The sequence below is a fragment of the Malaclemys terrapin genome, chromosome 9 (genome assembly GCF_027887155.1).
Source record: "Malaclemys terrapin pileata isolate rMalTer1 chromosome 9, rMalTer1.hap1, whole genome shotgun sequence".
In the NCBI taxonomy this organism is placed as follows: domain Eukaryota; kingdom Metazoa; phylum Chordata; order Testudines; family Emydidae; genus Malaclemys; species Malaclemys terrapin.
This window is the reverse complement of record NC_071513.1, coordinates 54,694,368-54,716,448: the sequence shown is the minus strand read 5'-3', so window position 1 is coordinate 54,716,448 and position 22,081 is coordinate 54,694,368. Positions and strand designations below refer to the sequence as shown.

The following is a 22,081-nucleotide window of genomic DNA, read 5'->3' as shown; positions in this document are numbered from 1 at the left end:
CCAAAATGCATCCTTTTTCCAGCGAACCGTGTTCTGGGTTGGCAATACAGTGAGGCAAACTCTTCCTAACAAAAAGTTCACATGCTCTGAAAGAGTCCTTGTAGAAGTTATACCTTTTGCCAGCATTGTTGGATGCCTTTTAGGTACATGTAACATCCGCTGGCATTAGGGAGCAAAAATAACTCCTGGGTGTGCGACATTTCAAACGGTCATGCTTTCCAGTATTGCATGTACACGGGCTGAAAGTTCTCTAACAGTGCAGCTTTTAACTTCCATGTGGCCCCTCTAAAGGGCCAAACAAACTCCCAGATAAATTTCATTCAGCTATAAATAAATAGGTATTAATCCCAAACTGAGATGGGCATGCACTAGTTATAAAAACTAAGGTGGTGGTGTTGAGTGGTGGAATTGTAGGCTTTGCAAGCAACCTGATGCCTATTCATCATCCCTGCCAACCAGCCTTCACAGGAATACACTTACAGCATGACTTAAACTTTTAAAATGTTAAAAGCAACAGATGGTCCTGTGGCACCTTAGAGACTAACAGAAGTATTGGGAGCATAAGCTTTCGTGGGTAAGAACCTCATTTCTTCAGATGCAAGAAGAAGAATACTAAAATTGCATTTTAACACTTGATAGATTTTGAAGCTCAATTGCAATTGAGGGGGCCACTTGGGGATCTGGGGCAAAATCAGTACTTGGTCCTGCTAGTGAAGGCAGGGGGCTGGACTCAATGACCTTTCAAGGTCCCTTACAGTTCTAGGAAATGGGATATCTGCATTAATTATAATTATAATAATTAATTATAATTATTAATAGAACCAGAGATTCAAGTACCTTAGTCCTCAAAACTGTTTATTATAAATAAATGTGACAAAATCTTATAGAATGTTTTAATTACTTTTAAAATGAAAATTCAATTACTACTTTATATTTGGATGTAAGCTTCCCCCTGCGCTGCGTGCGACCGCAAAATTGCAACTTTGTGCTGATGCTGCATGACGTCCAAGAAACTAAACAGTCTACGAAGTGCCAGTAATTAGTCTAGCCCTGTCCACGAGGGATACAATGTAAAAGTAAACGAGCAGCATAAATGGTGAAATGGCAAACAGGAGGCTTGACATTTTTTCATTTTGACTAATTTAAGGGGCCTTCTGTAGCACATGTGAAGGACCTACCAAGTATGTCCCTTTATAAATACAAGAATTACAGCTGGTTAAAGTAATAGGGAGATGTGTAAGTGGGAACTCTTGTTTCTCTTCTAGAAAGCAAGGGAAATTATTTTTAAAATGCTGAATTCTTTCAACGCTGTGTTTACACAATGCAGCACTGCTGTTAAGTTTAAGATCTTATTGAGTTGAACTTCCCAAGTAGCTGTTTTTCAGTTCCATAAAGCCATGTGTGTTTACCTATCCCAGACGATTGTGTTAAGAGGTGTCTTTCTAACACACAAAAGTGTGTGAAACGGATCATAGTGCACATCTGTGATGCTATTGTGACACTCGAATGCGGCTGAATTAATAGATGTCTGCAGATTGGATCTTTAGAAAAGGGGTGATTGGTTCATACAACATAGTGATAAATTGTTCCAAAATGTCAAAGGATTTAATCAAAATATTGGATGATACCTTAACGCTGTGTGGGGTCCAAGAATTTATTGTGAAAGTTAATGAATTTAATATTAAACTTTCAGGGCCTTTTTAGTATCCTGCCTTATGAACTTCAAAAGCAGTATACCATGAAAGCTTACGCTTGTGTTAAAGAAATACCTTAGCCCACCAAAATGAAACAGAAGCACTCGTTAAGAACTTTGTTAGACTAAAGATTGCTTTTTTAAATATAAACAATACGAATTTAAGCCAATTTTTCAAAAATCTGTCTTGAAAGGTAATTAGATCTGTGTTTAGACTTAGAACTTTTGTTTGGAGAAGGGCTTTTTTTAGCATGGAATTCCCCTTTATCAGGATCTGATGAGGTTGTGGTTTTTGGTCATTTTCCAGCTGTCACAAATACAAAAGAAGCTATTTACAAATGTACATAATCAGTGATTATAGAATTCCCTATCCTCTCATCAGTTTCTCATCCTACTATTTTGGCAGACACCTGGATGATGGTTTTCACTCCATAGTGTTGCTTCTTCCACCATAAATAGCATCTTATTGATGGACTCCAGAGTTTCTTGTGCTCATGTTGTATATTAAATCAATAGTGCATCTCTTCCACTGTACACACACAACCCAACAGAAAAATATTTCCATTGATGATCAAAATGTAGAGAGAGCATTTTTCTTATTTTGCCTACTTGAGAACTTAGAGTTTGATTTAAGGATCTTTACTTTGTATATTTTGACATGTGGTGTTGACAGGGTTTGAATGGTTAAAAAGCTTTAACCATTTGAATCTCAGCATCTACTATCATTAAATAATTGTCTGACCCTCCCATACTTTCCAGCAATTGTGACGATATAAATTGATAAAAATGCTTAAAAATAAATGTCAAATTTATATTTTAAAAATCAAATTCTGCAAAGTCTTTTTACCCTGTAGAGCAATAGGCACTACACCCCATATTGTCTTTCTCGGGTAGATCCAATAGAGCCCTGAATGCTAGAGCTCTAAGGATCTGTGAGCAGTTGCCCAATACCACCGTCTGTGATCTCTGACAGAGAAGAACTGAACTATTCAAGCATTTTAATTTATCAGTAAATCTTCTGAAGGATGGTGTAAAGCTGTGTGGTCTCATCTAGCCTCTCTTAGAACTGTTTGTAGTCAGTAATAATATCCTCTGGGTCCTAAATATCATAAATTTTGTTAAGAAGTTTAAACAATAGGCACCAGTGATGCTGGGCGGAAGATGATCTCTGCCGTTTGGCTGCAGAGAGAGCCATCTGAGGAGGACTGTGGTTGCTTGTGACATTCTATACCTTGGGGGAGCATATTGTAACCCCCATATTCCTCATTTTCATATAATTGTGATCTTACATATAAAGCATGCCTTGTAAGGCATTAGGGGAAAGGTTATGATCTGCTGAAAGTCACTTCTCTATCCATATATGTGTACCATTAATGCATATGAAGTTATGAGAATTGTGTTGTATGGTGGTCACTAAAACATGCTGTAAGTTGGGGAGTCAGCCAGATATTAGCTCCCTAGAGGCAACAGCAAGGAAAGTAACCAACGCCCAGGCGGGGTGTCAAACAACCAATCAACAGCCATTGTCCAGCAAGGGAGCTACAATGCAATGTCTCACCTGCATAAGGCCGTACCAGAGGAATTTCTCAACCTTGCTTGGAGAGACTCAGCAATGCCCCCCAGACATGCCTGGACTTGTGCTCCCCAAGCACATGGACTGAGGGTATAAAACAGACAGAGTGGACATATACTGGACCCTTCTCCTGCCCCCACCTTCGCTGCAAGCAACTAAGACACTGAGAAGAAGACAAGATTCCAACAGAGTATATCGGCCCAGGTTTAAGGAACAAACCTGTATATTAAGGACTGCAATATCCAGTGGGGTCGAGAAAAACTGCTTAAATCTAGATGTTACCCAGTCTAATAGGGTTGAGAGTTTAGATTACGTGCTTATACTTTCTTTTCTTTTGGTAACCACTATGACTTTTTGCCTATCACTTAATATCACTTAAAGTCTATCTTTGTAGTTAATAAATTTGTTTGTTTGTTCTACCTGAAGCAGTGCGTTTGGTTTGAAGCGTGTCAGAGACACCCCTTGGGATAACAAGCCTGTGCATATCAATTTCTTTGTTAAATTGACAAACTCATATAAGCTTGCGGCGTCCAGCGGGCATAACTGGACACTGCAAGATGGAGGTTCTAGGGTTGTGTCCGGGACCGGAGATATTGGCTAGTGTCATTCAGTTGCACAATTCAAGGAGCAGCTTACATGCCAGAGGCTGTGCGTGAACAGCCCAGGAGTGGGGGTTCTCACAGCAGAGCAGGGTAAGGCTGGCTCCCAGAGTTGAGGATTGGAGTGACCTAGGAGATCACTGGTCCGGATAAACCAGGGAACGTCACATTGCTAATACCATATTTCTAGAGCTCTGCTTCCCTTAGTTACACTGGTGGTGAACAGAGGAAAAATACCCCGTTAAATGGAATGAAAACAGTCATTGCCTCCTTCAGAAAAGCATACCTACAAAACTCCTTGAAAAACACAATAATTCATCCTAGGTCTCCAGAAGCCAACGTTACCTGCTGCCTCATCACCAGCCAAACATTCTTGAGTGAAGTAATTAACCACTGTGCTCCGCCAACATCCTAGCTGCCTCACAGTCAGGGTTCAGACCTGGGCACAGCCCAGAGATAGCTCTGGTGCACTAAAGGACAATCGCCTCATGACTATGGGCACTGGACCACTCTGCTGCCTTTGACCCAATGGACCTGAAGGTGCTAATAACCCCCCTACCTGACATAGGAGGAGCAGATGTCCAAGCTTGACAGGGGTTCCAGTTGTTCCTTTCCAGCAGAACAGTAGTGGTGATAACTCCTCCTCCTCTCTGAAGACCCTCACCTTTGGGGTACCACAAGACCCAAACTATCCCCATTCCTCCAGTATCTGCGTGAGACTACTGGTGGATAGAGCGAGATGCCATGGGCTTGGCTGCCTAAAGTGCAATGGTTGCACTCAACTCTAGATCTCATTTTAAATGATGCAGCTGCTGCCACTACTACTGTGTCAGAATGCCTACATGAAATTAGCTCTTGGATGAAGAGCAGCTGGCGCAAGCTGAATCCAGGTAAGACTCAAGTGATGCTGGTCACAAGGAGGGAAACACTTCGAAGAACTGACCAAGACATTCTCTGCCTTCCATTGAAGGCTCACAGCCACTATTTGTCAAAGAGGTGTAGCCTCAGGGACCTATCTGACTCCCTGCTACATGTGGATGACCAGGTACCATCAGTTTCCATGTATACCAGTAGCTTCATCCTTTCCTTCTGGACAAGGACCTGAACGTGGTGTTTCATGCATTTGTCTCCTGCAGGCTGGATTACTGTAACTCATTGTATCTAAATGTGAATACCATGCACAAGTTAGTACAGAATGCATATGCCCGCCTTCTCCATGACTCAGGCTGCCATCACATCAGGCACATGTTCACATCCCTTCACTGGTTCCTGGTCAGGTCCTGATGCAAGTTTACGGCCTTGGTCCTAATTTTCAAAGCAATTAATGGATTAAGCCCCAGCTACATGAAAGACGAAATTTTGATCTGCGAACCACCATGACAGCTGTGCTTTTCTGGGACAATGCAGATCACAAAGCTCGGGACCAAGCACAGCAAAGCCTTCTCTGGTGAGTGGGTTCTGGCAATGGAACGGTCTTCCAGAGGAGTTCAGGTGAATCCAGAGTCTGACCATCTTTAGGAAACATTGCAAAGCCTTCGTTTTTGAGAGAGCCTTTCCACCACAGCACTCTTCCCTCTTCTATTCCCAAGTCCCTACCCACCAATGGGAGGGGGGAACCTACACCTAATACATCCCAAGATGTATTGCAAGAGTGTTAAATCATTGACACATATTTAGTTTGTGATCCACTGTAACACCTCAGATTCCTTTCTGCAGTACTACTTCCTAGGCAGTCATTTCCCATTTTGTATGTGTGCAACTGATTGTTCCTCCTAAGTGGAGTACTTTGCATTTGTCCTTATCGAATTTCATCCTATTTACTTCAGACCATTTCTCCAGTTTGTCCAGATCATTTTGAATTTTAATCCTATCGTCCAAAGCACTTGCACAGATTACTAAGCAGGGAGGGTTTGCAAACTTTATAAGTATACTCTTTATGCCATTACTGTATCTAAATCATTAATGAAGATATTGAACATAACTGGACCCAGGACTGATCCCTGTGGGACCCCACTTGATATGCCTTTCCAGCATGACAGTGAACCACTGATAACGATTTTTTGGGAACGGTTTTCCAACCAGTTTGAACCCACCTTATAGTAGCTCCATCTAGGCTGTATTTCTATTGTTTATGAGATGGTCATGCGAAACAGTACCAAAAGCCTTACTAAGATATACCACATCTATCGCTACTGCTCACCCTCCCCACCCCCAATCCACAAGGCTTGTTTCCCTGTCAAAAAAAGCTATTAGGTTGGTTTGACACGATTTGTTCTTGACAAATCCATGCTGACTATTACCTCTCACCTTATTATTTGCTAGATATTTGCAAATTGCTTGCTTGATTATTTGCTCCATATAATTGTTTGTTCCGTAGCTGGATCTCCTCAAGCAGGAATGCTTTGTCCTGGGCCTTGTGATCTCCGTTGTTCCAGAGGAGCACAGCTTTCTGAGAAAGTTAAAGATGTGAGATTTGCATGATCAAAAGGTAGTTAGTTATTAGTCATGTTTCGGATGGCTATGTTGAGGCTCTGTGCAGTATCACAACAGTTTAGCTTGAGAAGTGGTGACTTCAAGCTGAAACTATGGGGAGGCAGGTAGGTGGGCAGAATGTAGTTCCCGATGTGAACTTTGCTGAGGGGGACTCCAGGACTTATCTGTAGCTACATATCTTTTGTGATAGTTGGTTTTGCACTTCATTTGAAAGATGCCATTTCCAGCAGCTCCCTAACGCCACACTGGAGCATTGGATCCATATTGTACTGTCTAGAAGGAAAGAGCACCAGTCGCTGTGGTGCCGTAATAACTTCCGCATCATCAGAGTTTTTCCTGGAGGTGTCCAACTACTCAGCACACCTTACTGATTAGCATGGGAAGCCAGACAAGATCATAGCATAAGGTGTTGAAGCTTCAAGTTTTGTGGAGTGCTTTGAGATCCTTTCCATACCAGGTGGTGGGATTACCAAATGGCTGCTTAACTTTAGTGCTCTTGGCATACTACTTGAACTTAATGGGATTCTGTCAAGTTGTTTAGGTCTAAAATTCACACCCTTCTTATGCATTTCATAGTAGAAAATCCCATCTTGGTTTCACTTCATGATTTCCCTTTGAACTTGATCCCCGCAGCAGCGAATGACTAAAACAAAAACAATTGGCATGTTTAACAGAAGTCCTAAAAATGGGGCATATGATCATGCATTAGCATATCTGAGCAGAGAAACCCTCAGGGTTGCCTGTTGCTTTTAAAAGGGAATGCGAGAAATCTCACACACTTTCAGGAATTTAATACATAAATGTATTTAAACTGTAACCAGAATAAATGTCAGCTCATGGTGTTTCTTGCTGAAGCATAGGACTGAATTACCCTGACTAACCATGAGGAAGACAAACATGACTGTGGTGTAATTTTGATTCTCGCTGGCTATTTGTGTTTCTCTGATCTTACAGTAACCTGAGGAGCAGAAAGCGCAGGTCTAGTGTCTATGTTCATCGTTCTCACTAACCTGTCCAGCCTTTCTAAATCCCCACACTTTTGAGGAGCAATTCTACTTAGTACTTGTGACTTGTAGACCTTGAACTTCGGTCTACAGGCCAACTAAGAGGGCAGGACAGCACCTGCGGGCTATAAAGGACAGGGAGAATCAGGTACAGAAAGGTACCCAGTGACTCACATCTCCCGGATCAGAGAGTTGGACCCAGAGGAACTGTGAGATGGCCAAAGGGAGTGAAGGATGCTCTCTTGGCAGGGATGTTCCCTGCTAAATATGATCTCCAGGCACAAAGACTGTGGGGGTTCCCACTGGGAAGAGTGGGGATGTATTCCAGGTAGAAGGGCGTCCTGAGATGAGGATAGAGAGGACTGTACTGGGAAGCCGGGGCCTGGTGGGAGATACCCGGGCTGTATGTTGCATGTACTTGTTTGGACTATGCTGGGGGAATTCTGGACTAGAGTTGTGGGACTTTTTTGTGAATTATGTGCACAGGACTTCTATAATAAGTTAACCCCATAAAAGCCATCTGCATTAAGAGTGGCTGTTTGGTGGGATTCTGAATGGGGAAACTGAGGCAGGTTCACCTGTCATACCATGGCCTGTCGAAGCAGGGTCACCCTATGACACTTGGTTATTTTGTGAACTAGATGCATATGATAGAGAACACTTTCACAAGAGCTCTGATCTATGTAATTGCACACAGCATTGTGTATGCCTTGGATATGTCGCAGAACAAGAGTCTGAAAGCTGAGAAGTGTGGGGACCCCATATACAGCAATTATGCTTCCTGAAGTGTTTAGTATTTTGTCTCAAGTGGTAAGACGTCCTGACATGTGGCTGCAGTTGATACTGACAGTTCGACTCTTGGTAGGTCAATTAGATGAGTCCCTACCTAATTCCTATCTTTTAAAATGATTTTTGAGCTGCTATATTTGACATCCCTGTGTGGAGCACAAAGGTATCTTCAAAGAAGCAAAAGTGCCATACCTGCTGGCTATTTCCCCTTGACGTGCAGATGCCCAAATCCTGGACCATGCCTTGGAGACGGATTGCGTAATTAGCGGGGTGTGTGGGGGTATAATTGAACAGAGTGTTGTGACCTTCCTAGTAATTTAATGTGCAAGCTTTGATATTCCCCTCCCTCCCAACCCCATGTTTGGTTTTAAGTTTACGGGGAGTGAGATAAGAGCAGGTTAACTGTTTGTGCTCTTTAGAAGAGCTCAGGAAACATGTAATGGAAATCTGAGGTTTCTTACTAGACAAGGGTTTGGGTGCCTGCCTACTGATGACTGTGGTAGCACAAGGCAGTTGCCATGCTGAAGTGGGAAAGACTTCTGTTGATACATAGTTATTGCAAGGTGCACAGGCTCCTGCACAAACCCACTGTGCTGACTGTTGACTAGATGAGGCATGGTAGTGGGTAACTGCTGCTGCTCTGGACAACTTGTGTCTTGTAACTCCTTGTTTCCATCTGCTTCTACCAGTCTGCAGGCTGCTGCTACATTGTGGGGGCAGCTCTTACACCTCCTCCCGACTGGACCTGCCAGTCATGGCCCACAGAAGAGCTAGCGCAGGGGTTCTCAACGTTTTCCTTTCAGAGTCCCCCGCAACATGATAGAAAAACTCCACGGCCCACCTGTGCCACAACAACTGGTTTTCTGCATATAAAAGCCAGGGCCGACATTAGGGGGTAGCTAGCAGGGCAATTGCCTGGGGCCCCCAGCCACAGCGGGCCCTGTGAAGCTAAGTTACTCAGGCTTTGGCTTCAGCTGCAGGTGTCAGGGCTCTGGGCTCCAGCCCCATGCAGTGGGGCTTCAGCTTTCTGCCCTTGACCCCAGCTAGTCTAACACTGGCCCTGCTTGGAGGACCGCCTGAAACTGGCTCACGGCCCCCCAGAGGGCCCCAAACCCCTGGTTGAGAACCAGTCAGCTAGGGGATGTCAACAGGACTGGAACTGCCAGTAGGAGAGGAGTGCCCCTGGGGGAAGGGAACAAGGAAGTTGCATGCCATGTCCGTGGGGAACAGGACATGTTGCAGAGCAGCAGCTGGGAAGAGAGGAACAGAATAAAACACTTATTGGGTATATACAGCTGAAATGACCCATTTCCCATTGTGACTTTTTCATAGCTGGAGTTGCTACAGCGAGCTTGCATGACATTGAGGGCTAGTTGACACTAGAAGTGCTACAGCAGCACAGCTGCACCGATGTAGCTGCGCCACTCTACCAGTCTGGTGAAGATGCTGTATGCCAGTGAGAAAGAGAGCGAGCAGAAGAGTCAAAGGGCTGGGTTTTGAGGTGTCTAGCGAGGGAAATAGCATCGGCATCAGACGTATTGAGTTTTTGCCATGTCGGCCCATTTGTGCGCGTGCTAAGTGGTTTGAGTGGGCAGGCTGTGCAATTAGACGTTCATGCATAGGCTGAGCAGGTAAAAGGATGATAACCCTGTGGATCCCTGGCCTTTTCCTCCAGGTTGCTCCAGTCGCCTGCACCTCTGGCTGCACGGCTTGCTCCCATGCTGTGCTCTCTTTGCGTGTGTGTGACCTTTCCAAAGGAGTTAACTAGGCTTGTAGAGGCAGGTCTTCACTACAGGGGGGGTTGATTTAAGATGCGCAAATTCAGGTACGCGAATAGCGTAGCTGAATTTGACGTATCGGAGCCGACTTACCCCGCTGTGAGGACGGCGGCAAAATTGACCTCCACGGCTCCCCATCGACGGCGCTTACTCCCACCTCCACTGGTGGAGTAAGAGCGTCGATTCGGGGATCGATTGTCGCGTCCCAACGAGACGCGATAATTCGATCCCCGAGAGATCGATTTCTACCCGCCGATTCAGGCGGCTAGTGTAGACCTAGCCTAGGACTAATTACTGTTGACTGTGTCTAGTGCCCTTACTGCTCCATTTATGGCCTAATATTTGGGGCTGTGTACCACTTGCACTAGGTGTTCTGATTCTTTCCCTTTCCTGCAGGCCTCCTTTGGGTGGGGTGCTTTCAGATATCAGGTGGTCTGAAGAGCCCAGTGCTGGTTGGATGTTGGTATGGTATTAGTAGCTGGTAGTCTTTGGTCTGCCATTTTTAAGTTAAGTCAAACTCATCTGCCACCATCTGTGTTGCATAATGGAAAGCACAGAACTTTGCCCTACCGCTTTTCAGTCTATCTGCCTCCTGTGTCTCATTCCTGACAGGTGTATGTATCCCCTAAAATAGGGTCTCTGTTCTTGGTTTTCTTAGAGCAGTGGTCTCCAACCTTTTTTACGCCCAAGATCACTTTTTGAATTTAAGGGCAACCCAGGATCTCTCCGTCACTCACTCTCCCCCACCCTCACTCACTTTCACAGGGCTGGGGTAGAGGGTTGGAGTTCAGGTGGGGTTGCGAGCTCTGGTCTGGGGCCCAGGGGTTTGCAGTGTGGGAGGTGGCTCTGGGCTGAGCCTGGGGCAGGGGGTTGGGGTGCAGGAGGAGGTGAGGGGTGCAAGCTCTGGGAGGGAGTTTGGGTGCTGGAGAGGGCTCTGGGCTGGGGCAGAGTGTTGGGGTGCAGGAGGGGGTACAGGGTGCTTGCTCTGGGAGGGGGGTCAGGGCTGGGGCTTTGGGGTGCAGAAGGGGGTTCGGGGTGCTGGCTCCGGGAGAGGGGGTTGGGGTGTGACTTCTGGCAGCTCCTGGTCCCTGCTTACCTCGGTCTCACACCACTCCTGGAAAGCACCAGTGTGCCCCTGTGGGGAGTGGGGGTGGGTGGGCAGCACATGGCTCCGCACGCTGCCCCTCTCTGCAAGCATCATCCCCACAGCTCCCATTGGCCACAGCTCCCCCATTCCCGGCCAATGGTAGCTGCAGGGGCGGTGCTTAAAGGCAGGAGCAGCATGCGGAGGGAGACCCCTGCCCCGTACTGGCTGCTTCCAGGAGCGGCGTGGGGCTGGGACAGGCAGGGAGCCTGTTTTAGCGGCAGCCCTGCTGCCTAGCCGGAGATCGCGATCGACCGGTTGGTGACCACTGTCTTACAGTAATCAAATGCCAGCAGTTCTCCATTAGTAAATATCCTAAAATAGCACACCCCTGGGTGTGCATTATAGAGGAAAGCTCAGGGAACAAACTTCAGTTCCCTGAGTCCACTTGGCTGTCAAAAGCTGTGTGAAGAGGACTTGAAACCTAAGGATACCTAAGGAGAAATAACTTAACAGTGCCATTTCAATCACTTTTCCCATGGTTGTAATGAGATAGTGGTCGCATGGGGCAAACCATGCTTTGTGTGCCATAGTGGTGAGGAAGGGACCCAGTCTTTGAATGTCTGTGTTTCGTACTTTGAGGAGACAAGCTCTGAATAGCAGTGACTGATGCTGGGAGTTGATGTGTCACCACCTTTCTCCTGAAATGTAAACTTGAAAACAAATATCAGACTTTTCAGAACAAGTTTCAACAAGTTCTTAGTCATTAGCCACAGTTTTAAATGGGGGATATTGGTGATAATGCTGGCCAGGACAGGACAGAAGTCTGTCGGTCAAATAGACGTTAGCATGTATTGCACAAGAATAGTGTCCTGCACATGATAAGTAATTTGCTGCTACTGATGTGCCATCTTACTACTTTTATTGCAGTAGTAGCTGGCGGCCCCATTCAGGTTCTGTGCCCTGCTGTGCTCAGTGTTATAAACACACAGTAAGAGAGTCCCTGCCCCTAACCGCTTAGTTTTTTACGAATAATCATTTTGTTACGCTCAACTGCTGGGATCTTTTTTTTTCTGTCCCCTACCGTAACTGTAGTAGTTGAATTTTAGTGGAATCCCAGGTGTGTGCATAATATTTTTCTTAACATTTTGACTCTGATTGCAGGATTACTGATAGCAATATAATTTTCTTTCCGGTTTCTTTTTGATGTTCACAACATCCAGGTTAAATTGTATTTCTTTAATTAATCCTCTTAATAAATGACTGTTGCAGAGAGAGTCATTTACACTGCAGTCAGGTACTTAATTTGTTTAATTTGTTTCTAGGGGCCCAGAGGATACCTGTTTTGAGTATGGTGTTTTCCCAGCTATCCTGAGCTTCCCTCTTGATTATCCTCTAAGTCCTCCGAAGATGAGGTTCACATGTGAGATGTTTCATCCAAACAGTAAGTTTGATTCAACAGGTTGTTTTTTTTAAAGACTTTATTTTAATACATAATTTTTTAAAGGGGCAACTATTATAGCAGGACATCAGGTGTTCCCACAAAGGCTATTTTCTCTCATTTAACCCCAGATCTGAAGTGTGTGGTGGGAACTCTCCTAACCAGTGGGCAGTTTCATGTCTTTCTGGGACTGTCTTTTCTCCTAATCTAACTCTCTCTTATTGTGCTTTCTTGGTCATGGTACAGCAAGGGTCAGGACTCAAGTGAGGCTGTCTTGCATGGGGATCACTGCAGGAACTCTTGCAGTTATACTACATCTGAATTCTCTGGTGGTGAATGCCTTGTTGTGTATGGTTAGAAAAGAAATCTGAATCTGGGGTAGATTCTTCTGTGCTGTTCTGTAACTTAAAAGTAGCTAATGTGAGGAATATTTTTAAGAGAAGAAAAAGTAGCATCTTAATGAGATTCCTGATGTGACGTTGCTGTGAGGCCAGGTGCCTCTGTTCAATACGTGGCACAGCTCAGATTCTTGGACGTGAATTTCAGCAAAGGTTTTTTTAGTCTTTTAGTATTACAGTGTACAGTTAAAAAGACTGGAGTATCACAACCAAACTGTTTTTACGGGACTCCTCTCTGCAGGTAGGGGTTTAAAAATGTTCTACTGAATAATACTAATGCTTGTGTTCAAAAGCTCATACATTTTAAAAACCGCGCCAAATGCTATTCCAGCACTCAGTTCTCATTTTCTGAACAGGTCCATGGCATTCTGCACAGAGCTGTTGGTTACTGATTTAATTAGTTATTAAAGCAACACACAAAACGTGTGAACCTTTTATTATGATTCAAATTATGTGCCTGGACCCATCTTCTGATTCATTGAAGTCTGACAACACTAGAGGGAAAACTCTGGTCACACCTGCCCTGCATGTTTCCCACCCCAGTACACAAGCTCTGGAATGTCAACCACTTTAAGTTCTGGCTGAGATTTAGATACCTGTTTAATCCATATTTCATGTCAAGCCATGGAATTTGTGCAGCTACTGATCATTCACCTACTCTGCCCTTCCTGCACATTATGGTATATTATTACATTAGCAAGAGGGGTAGTTTAATCCACCCAGCTCCCATTGCCCTTATCTCTGCCCGATTGTCAAGGTTCTTGAGATCACCATGCCTGTCACCATGGAAACTGATATCCCAGTTGACTCCTGTACAGATACAACCTTAATGTAAGGAAAGTTCTGCAGGGACTGAAGTTTTCAAGAAGCCTGGGTGACTTAGCTGTATATCATCTGTTAACTTTATAGGACTAAAATTTTCTACACTGCTTTGAAAATCCAGCAAGTCAGCGTAGCAGTGACCAGCAGAGGGTGGAGTTCTTGGGGTGTCAGAGTATTTTATATCCAGTTGCAGGGAGGAGACTAGCAGAGTATTGTGGGGATTGAGGTGAGATCCACTCTTAATATCTCCATCTCTGTTCCGGAAGGAGTATGTTAATGAAATTTGCAGGTGAGAGTAATTTGGAATGGGTGGTGAGGAGAGGGCAAAAGGCTGTAGGGAGGCTAGAAACATGGGCAGAAAATAATGAATTGTGGTTCACTTTGGAAACTACAGGGTAACGATTTTCTGGAGGTACAGTAATCCGTATTGCAGAGTCATTGGGGGAGAGAGAAGCTTGGGCAGTAGCGATGCTGAAAAATGTTTGGCTCTAATTTGCTGCCTACTTTCACTATAGAGTATTATTTTTATTCCTGCGCATGAGATCTGATTTTTACAGCCCACCTCTGTGACCTGGGCTACAATGGTGGTAAAGTTAGTTTCTCCCTTCCTAGTTCAGGGAAGATAACAAAATACCCATAACTTGTCCTGTTGCCTTCTGAAGGGAAAGTGTCCCCTTGGGTTCAGGAGCAGTTGTGTGGAGGCAAGGGCTGAGCAAGTCCTGGTCATCTCTGCACATAAATCATTGCTGGGCTGAGGAGCTCAAAGGGGCACATGTATCATTTATAAAAAGCTTTTCATCTCCTCTGCTTCCTCTTCAGTATACCCAGATGGGCGAGTTTGCATTTCCATTCTGCATGCTCCAGGGGATGATCCCATGGGGTACGAGAGCAGCGCTGAGCGGTGGAGCCCAGTGCAGAGCGTGGAGAAGATCCTCTTGTCAGTGGTTAGCATGTTAGCAGGTAAGGATTAGTGCCTCATCTGGAGTTGCTCAGCTAGGATAGCATTTCTAAAGCATGGTTAATGTCTTTACTTTGATATTTGTCTTTGTTGGGCAGTCAGAAGTCTCAGACCTTGTTCTGCAACAGCAAGATTTGTCAGGGCCATAACAGCCACCTACTGCTTTATTAATGTACCAGTACCCTAAAAATATCTGGACTGGATCAGCAAATTGGTAGCTCCAGGTTTGCATGCAACCTCACACCGCTTCTCTCCAGGCCCGTGGCACCGCCATGGAGATCTGTGAGGCCCAGTTAGTGCTCTCTGCGATTGTGTGTGAAATCAGGGTTCAGTTTTTGCTTCTCACTCTGATAGGTCACCTAAGAGGTCAGTGGTTCAGGGATATCCCTGCAAGCCCTGTAGTTAATGTAATAATATTTCACACAGACTTCTACCCTGGAGATAAATTTCTAAAGTTTGGCCATCTAATAACTGGAGAAGATAGAAATGTGTCCCTTGAATAATTGGTACTGAGTGATTAAAAATATAATATAGGTGCTTATATGCTGCTATGATGAAGGCTGACTAAGAACCTAGAGAGGTATTCTGGATGTATACACTCAGGGAAGAAATACTACAGCCGACCATAATCACAGCATGACCATCAAGATGTAAAATCCAAGGTTTTAGGAACAGAAAACCTGAATGAACAGGACACAAAGCACTCTACTTGTTCCCATTTTTAACATCAAGACTGTCCCCAAATCAGTTCAATTCCTAGCTATACGTTAAACATCATAAGGCTTAATACAGCGAAGTGTGGGCCTCAAAAGGTTTGGATTGTGCCACCATCTTACCCAGGCTTTCCAATGCTCCAATAGCTGCCTGGACTCTTCTGTCCTCATGACTTTGTTTCCCTTTTCCCCCTTCCAAGAGACACACCTTTGAATATCTTTTGTGTAGCAGAGATTCTGGAAGCCTCTCTCCTGGACCCTGGCTGCTTGGAGATTCAAACTGTGCGCTCTGGAGTTGTGCCTACCAGAGACTGGAAACTGAAGGCAGCTGGGGCCTAGTGGAGAGGTTGCTAGAGGTACAGAGTCTCACAGTCTGATCCTCCAGGAGTAGTGAGAAAGGTTTGGAGGGTCACAGCTTGGAAGAAGCTAGGTTTGGAGATTGGCGATCCTCAGATTAGTGTTTCAATGCTCTGAACTGGTCAAATCATCCGTAGTTGGATTAATTTGGATCTGAAGTTCATGTACAGTCACAAGAGACTTCATGAGCTTTATTCCCTTCTTGTCATGAAATGGCTCCAATTCCTTGTGATCAAACCATGAAAGCAAACTAGCAGATGCAAGAGGTAGGAGCTGGGAGCCAGGACTCCTGGGTTCTATTCTCAGATGCCACTGTCTGTGTGATCCTTAAGAAGTAATTATGCCCCTCCTTTCACTTCTGTTCTTTATTAATCTTGGGGTAAGTCTCTGTACCTCAGTTTAGCTGACTGTAAAATGAGTTGCTGACCTCACAGGAGCTTAAATATTGTTTGCAAAGTTCTCAGATTCTTGGATGAAGGTTGCTCTAGAAGTGAATGTTGTGTGTTTCTGGGAACTCTTCCCCCAGGTCCAGGCGATGACCTGCAGTGGTGGGACTGGAGAGAAATCTGGGTTTTCATGAAACTCCAGAACCAGAAAGAGGTTTGCCAGGTGGCAGCCTGCAGTGTTAGAAACCTCCACTAATCTTCTGACTGCCTCATTGGTGACAAAATACTGTCTAAAGTGCTGAGGTTCAGCTACTAAGAGAGCACCAATACCAATCACTTAAGCTTTCCCCCCCCAAAAAACCCTTGCTGAAACGCTCCTCTGTTTTCTGTGAGATACGTGAAACAAGGGGTGGGGGTGGGTGCTGCATATATAGTGGAATTTCCTCTCCAAGGGCCACTACATTCCCCCTGGTGCAGATGGTATCTCAGGCACACAGGAGGGTGAATGTGCAGAGGCAGCATTTGAAGAACCAGAGTCCTCGGTGAGTAACCTGCGTATCTGTTGTGTCTTTCTCATTTCAGAACCAAATGATGAAAGTGGAGCCAATGTTGATGCCTCCAAAATGTGGCGGGAAGACAGAGAACAGTTTAACAGAATTGCCAAGCAGATTGTGCAGAAGTCCCTTGGGCTTTAAAAACAAAAAAGAAAAGAACGAAACTGCAGTGTTTTGTATTTCTCTCCAGCTGACAGAGAGCAGTGCTTAGTGCTGATACCAAAAAGGCAGATTTTGTAAAATCATTGGCCTAATTCTTCCTCTTTATTCTTTTTATTATTTCCCCCCCTTAAAAAGCCTCTGGCTCACAGACTAAAACATGTAGCAAGGAAGTACATTATTAGAACTCAAAAATGGAGTCAGTCCTATTGCAAAGGCTGTTCAATGCTACCTCATTCTGTTGTATTGAAAATCTGGAGACTTTACAAAGCATGAATTTGAGCCTAGCACAGTCTTATACACATTTGCTGCAATCCACCCCCTGGTCTCACCAGGAAAATGCACAAGCGATTGTGCATTGCCAAGCAGTGGAATCAGTCTTATTCTCCCCAGTCAGTGATTCAGAGCAAAGGTTAGTGAACGAACACGTAAGTAGCTAGGTGGTCAGCATATTCATGTTTGCAGATATTCCCATTTTGGCCAATCTGCCACCGGAACTTGTTCCAGGGAAGAGGAGTTTTAGGTGACCTGCTACAACTATCAGCTTTACGTTTCTGCATAACATCGTACCCAGAAATGTGTGCAGAAAGCGAGTCATTTTTAGTTGTGTGATCTCATTGGGAAATTGGAAACAGTGATGATAGTCAACACCAGAGTTCACAAAAAGGTAGCTCAGTGAAGGAGGTTCTAAAACAAGAACACCTTCAGGTTGTTTTAATGTAGGTAGCGATTTTAAGTTTTTTAGCTAAGGTGACTCATTCTAGATGGCCAGTTCCAGCAATGGCTGGTGCTCTTGGACTCAGCTGTCTAGAATAGCCCAATGTTTTTGTATCATGCTGTCAGTCTAAATCTAGCCTTTGAATCTGCTTTTGCAAAGAAGAGATCTCAATGACTGCTGTAATTACTCCCTAAAAATATTTATTGTAACTTCCAGTTTCAATCAGAGAGGTAGGTCAGGAAATCCAGTCTTTTCGTAAACATTTTGGTCAGCTGTTTTGTTAGGTACCTGTTAAGCTTATAAAAAGCACACAAGAGCTTTTTATAGGGGAAAAGGCAGCACACCACATTTATTGAGAATACAACAGCTAACATATGTTTTACACACACACACACACTCTCTCTCTCTCTCTCCTGCCAGTTGATGTTATAGTTACCAGTCCAGAGTCTGGATCAATCTAGTGGCCAGCCAGATTGGTTGCAGAGAGGAGCCGGGCTCTGTCACTCGTGATCTGATGCTCCTGGAGTTGTTGGCAAGACGAACCCAAAGCCCCATGGCAACGCACCCTGTTCTTATAGTTGTTGTTCTCGACTGAAGTCTGTGGATTTTGCTGTGTCAGTTTATGACCTGTTACTCCTCAGTGGGTGTTATCTTTTGATGGCCCAAAACACCTCCAGGAGGGTCATGCTGTCTGGTTCGATTCAATCAATTATCTTGTGTTTAAGAGTGCTAGCCTTCACCTTAGGGTCGTCAATCTGCCCCTCCTCAACCATGATGCTTGTTGATGGTTCTCTGGCATCTTTGAGTCTCTTCACTTCTCCTCCCTTGGCCATCTGGCTAACAATGGCCTTCGCACCTTATCTTTTCCTGATGCATGCATTCCCCATTCACACAAACAGTTCTTTACAGAAATCAAATAGCAGTATTTTATATTGAACAAGAAAGGCATCATAAATTAGACCTTACTAAATCTTGCAACTATCTTTTCCTACATTCACAGGCCTGGGCCTTTGAAATTCCTCTAACCTAATTAACATAGATACAGACAAGATCCTATCTTTTTACTTACAAGGGAAATAAAATGGCTAAAAAGCAATATCAACTATCCTATTCATTTATTCTAATAACTTAACCCTTACTAAAAAACATGCAGTGCATATAAGAGAACATCATCAATTGTATAGCACAGTACCTCTGGTACAACATACCTGCATCCTGAAATGCTACGTAGGTCATCTGTGCTCTGAAAATCGTGGGGGGAAAAATGGACTCAGCTAGTCCTGCTGGGAAAGTAAACCCTTTCCAAGCTCTTGTGAGATGATCTGAAACCCTGTTCTGCCAATACTTGATAGAATAGAGCACTGACTTGAGCACTTGTCATGACAGCCCAGATCACCCACACTTCAGGTAGGGAATGTGGATTTTTGATGCTGATCTGATTTAACCCTTACATTAGCAGGAGTTGCTATTTCTAGATGCTAACTGCTCTTGCATCCCTAAGTCAGTGCTAGGGGAGATCCTTATCACTGATGCCATCCCCTAGAGGATGGAAGGATGCACACTTGCAACATTGTTCTACTGACCTTTGTATGGTATGCAGCAGGACAAGGAAGAACCTTCAAACTACTCATTGTAGTGCCCAGACTGTAAAGCTGTTGTAGGGCACCTTCTGGTGTTTTTGCTTTACAGCTGAACCTCTTGTCTAGGCCTGAATCTTCTGTAGGCATTTCCAGCAAATATGCTTATGCTGAAAGCAATAACATACGCCTCTGTTGTGTGTGGAATCAAATATTGTTGACTATCTTAAACAGGCTAGGATAGGAGTATCTCTTTTTGAATGAAAAGAACCAAGAAATCAAATTATTGGAATAATTACATTATTGAGAGAGCTTTGCTGAGTGAAATATATGTATATTGTTCTCATTTCAGTATCTGGTGGCTTGCAGTTCATATTGCGTATGCACATGTGCTGCATGTCACTCTAGGATGTCGTCTTTATCCATCACTGAAGAGACTCTGGGCTGGGATAACTTGCTGGATTTACCTCCATTATAGGGAGTAATTCCTCTAGGTTTGGAAGAAGACTAGTTTTGGGTGCAGGAAGATGATGGAGTAGTATTGTACCCAACTAGTATTTGCAAATGTACATGAAGATGTAGCTTTTGTATGTGGAGTGAAGGCATTTTATGCACTAGATAGATGCAGTGTAGCTTGTGGAGTACCATAATCACATTAGGGAACAGCTTCCGAAAGGAAGGGGCTGTATGCCTGATTCCAGACAGATTGTGATCAGTCAAGAAAGGGACATGGCAGAATTAGTCTTGTTTTAAAAGCAAAATATTTTTATTCATGTGTATTATGGTGGAACTTAATCTGTATATTGAAAATAAAGTGATATTTTCTCCTTTCGCAAAAGTATAAGAATGTATTTCTCCTCAGTTGTTTCTTTCAGTAGATGAAAAGATAGATAGCCAGGAGAGTCCAGCTTTGACTTGGGCCCCATGTGGGAAAGGATATAGTCCACGGGAGGAGTCTTCAAAAAGACAAAGGGGCATAAGAATTGCCAGGCGTGGTCAGATCCAAGGTCCATCCCATCCAGTATCCTGTCTCTGACAGTGGACAGCACAAGCTGCTTTAGAAGAAGGTGCAAGAATCCTGCACTGGGCATGAAGGTCTCCTGATCTCGGATAGCAACAGCTCAGCTTAGACATGGGGTTTAATGTCCATTCCAGGATGTGTTTGCACTAGCTCTTACGACTCTGGAAATGAGCAATTTGATGTCCATCTCACATTGACTTTCAATGGAAACTGGGCATCCAACTCCCAGTTGTCTTTGGAAAATCGCCACGTCCCCCTGAATCTGTCCTCTCAAAGAGGAAACAGTATTTTTAGTCACATGGAACACACGGATTTCAAAGAAACTAAGCAGTGAAAGGCAGGGCAGATTTGCTACATCAAAATGGCTTAAATCATGATGAAAATGAGTAGTAAAAACACTTTAAATCACCAATTTTAATAACTTCTATTTAGATTTTAAAAAGTTATTTCTCAGTGTTTGGTTTGAGAGCTGAAACTTGCCTTGTTCGGGTAATGCTATCTGTTTGTTCTGATTTCTCATGTTTATGCTATGGCCAAAATAGGTGAATGTTATTTACTGTACTACATAATTTATTCCTTAAAATGTTTAAACTTCAATTAAACATAACACAGCGTGTTAGAATAGTTTTGTACTAGTTGCAAATGAAAAATAAAACTTGATTCAAATACTGTAGGTGAATCAAATAACTGCACAATTGACACTCTTCATCCAGAAAGATCAGAGTACTTCACAAACCTGAGGCACGCAAAGGTCCCATTGCCGAAATGCTTCACCTGTGACGTCGCAGCCATTCTGTGCCAGCAACTCTGCACCTTGTAGACTTCTTACAGCTTAGGAACAGCTTATGGAATTCTATTTGATAAAGCTGCTGCGGTGATATTGGATCGTCTTCAATGAAAGGAGAAACCTTCTTTCCCTTTTAAAAAGAGATTCATGTTCACAAGTGCTGTAATACTAGCCCCTAGTAACAGTTCTGATCAATTGATCTTTTTCAATCAGAACTTGTTCTCTGGGGAGTGTCAGAACTACAGGTATGGTACAGTGAAATATGCATGCAAGTAACTTTTTAATAATTTTACCTCTCTCTTTGGTGGATTGTTTGCTTTAGGCTTTTAGTTTAAAAGGATACTATCAGCATCCTTTTTAAAGGTCCCCCCTCCCGCTTTGGTAGAACGCGCACAGTGGGAAATGAGAGGTTCTTTGAAAATACTGTTGTACTAAAGGTGTTGGAACCACATTAAACAGTCAGCAGGAGAGCGGGGGGCGGGTGAGGGGGGAAGGGAGGGGAATGGATTCTCACCAGTTTCTTTGACCAGTTCTGACTTCATAATCAATGTCATGAATTGAAGGCATATGCCTTAAATGGAACAAATGTGCTCGGTTTAGCTTATTCCTTGGGTAAAAGCTCTACCAGTTGTAGAGTTTCTCTTGTGACTTACCATACTTTCCTCTTCCCTTGCCAAAGAGCCCTAGCTCAGTAAGCCTGGAGGTGAGAAGACTACACTGCATGGCAATCCGAAAGTACAGGCATTGTTCATTGAGGTACCCAGGATTGGACATCTTGGCCCTTAAGGAAAGCACCTAAATAAGTGGCCTGATTTTTCTAGGGTGTTGAGCATCCTTATCTTGCTCAGAGGCCAATGGGAGCTGCTGTCTCCCTATTTGAGAAGATAAATAGAGACTTTAGGTTCCAAACTTTAGGCATCCAGCTTTGAACCTGGGGGTAGAACCTTTTCATCAAATCAGTGGCATTGCTCAGGGTTGAGAATTTGCCATAGCAGATCCATATCTTGGTGGTGTGAGCAATTTCCTAATCACACTGTCTTCTCAAGTGCTGTCCGTGGTACCGTTTAGATTGTAAGCTTTTTGAGGGAGGGACTGTCTTACGAGGTGCCATGGGGTTTGCTTCAGTCTATCATTGCCTTAGGAATCCCACAGGAACGTCTAGCTGGCTGATGGGAGG

General features: G+C 44.0%; 1 protein-coding gene across 3 annotated transcripts in view; it reads left to right on the top strand.

Annotated features, from left to right (window-relative positions):
* The window catches only part of UBE2G2 (ubiquitin conjugating enzyme E2 G2), a 40,190-nt gene extending 20,256 nt beyond the window's left edge, over positions 1–19,934 (top strand). For all 3 annotated transcript variants that reach the window (XM_054038957.1, XM_054038958.1, XM_054038959.1), the window contains 3 exons: positions 12,339–12,457; positions 14,494–14,634; positions 16,671–19,934. In XM_054038957.1, the coding sequence (XP_053894932.1) occupies positions 12,339–12,457; positions 14,494–14,634; positions 16,671–16,783 (373 nt within the window). In that variant the 3' untranslated portion in view covers positions 16,784–19,934. The remainder of the gene's footprint in view (positions 1–12,338; positions 12,458–14,493; positions 14,635–16,670) is intronic.
* The last annotated feature ends 2,147 nt before the right edge of the window (positions 19,935–22,081 follow it).